General features: G+C 43.7%; 1 protein-coding gene across 1 annotated transcript; it reads right to left on the bottom strand.

The window, feature by feature from the left end:
• Positions 1–7: 7 nt before the first annotated feature.
• LOC117799941 (annexin A1-like) lies at positions 8–968 on the bottom strand (the record flags this gene model as incomplete). The annotated part of the gene is made up of 1 exon (XM_034652470.1): positions 8–968. A coding segment is annotated over one exon (961 nt), but the record flags the coding sequence as incomplete, so codon positions are not given.
• Between the last annotated feature and the right edge of the window lie 13 nt (positions 969–981).

Below are 981 nucleotides of genomic sequence, written 5' to 3'. Positions count from 1 at the left end.
GGTCCACACAAAGCCAGCAGGATGAGTTCATAATCCCCTTTGCATTTCTCTTCCTTTATAGCCTGGTAAAGGGACTTCCCATACATTCGCTTGTAATGAAATTTAATTTCGGTTAAGTCAATTTCCGAACGTGACACCAGGAGTCGAATCAGTGCTTTGTGTCTTGTTCCAGAGCCCTTCATAGCCTGAAAGAATCTTTCAGCAAAGTAGGCCGGTTTGGAAACAGCAACGCTCACAAGAGAGAGCAGGCATTTTTCAATATCACCTTTCAGCTCCAAATCTATAGCTTTGCTCATGTCATTCTTGCTGTATTTGCAGTATTTCTGAAAGACTGTGTGAAGATGTGTCAAACTCCTTGAAGTGAGAATATTAATGAACATGGGGACATCTGTTCCTTTTCGCTTCTCACCAGCTTCATACAAAGCCCTTGCATCATTGTCAGCAAGTTCATCATTCGCAGGGGCAGATTCGTCCCTTTCACCCTTGGCCAAGGCCAGGAGGCACTTTTGGAAGTCTCCAGATGTATCAGATGCAATATCCTTGCATAGTTCCTTTTTGTATACTTCCTTGTATACTTTGTTGATTTCACATATCTCCTGTTTGGTTCTTGAAACCAGGATCTCAATCAGGGTATCTTCATCTGTTCCAAGGCCCTTGGTGGCCAATTTCAGCTGCTCTGCATCATATAGAGCTGGCGGCTTCATTAGAGCCAAAACTACTTCCTCGAGATGACTAGAGAGTGCCTTCTTCAAAGCAGCTTCCAGGGGCTTCCCAGTTAATTGTTGATAAGCGGCTTTGATTTCTTGGCGTTGAGCATTGTTTCTTTTAGTCAAAATATCAATGATTGTTGCTTCATCAACGCCTTTAACTTTGATGGCCTTGTCAAGTTCAGCAGCATCTGAAGAAGGATTAAATCCACCATGTGCCTTAAGAGTAGGTCCATGTTCAGTGCACTTCTCCTCCTGGTGTTGGGGGTCGTCC

This window comes from Ailuropoda melanoleuca, unplaced genomic scaffold (assembly GCF_002007445.2).
Source record: "Ailuropoda melanoleuca isolate Jingjing unplaced genomic scaffold, ASM200744v2 unplaced-scaffold60645, whole genome shotgun sequence".
Lineage (NCBI taxonomy): Eukaryota > Metazoa > Chordata > Mammalia > Carnivora > Ursidae > Ailuropoda > Ailuropoda melanoleuca.
The sequence above is the reverse complement of the archived record's forward strand: the minus strand, read 5'-3'. Positions and strand labels throughout refer to the sequence as shown.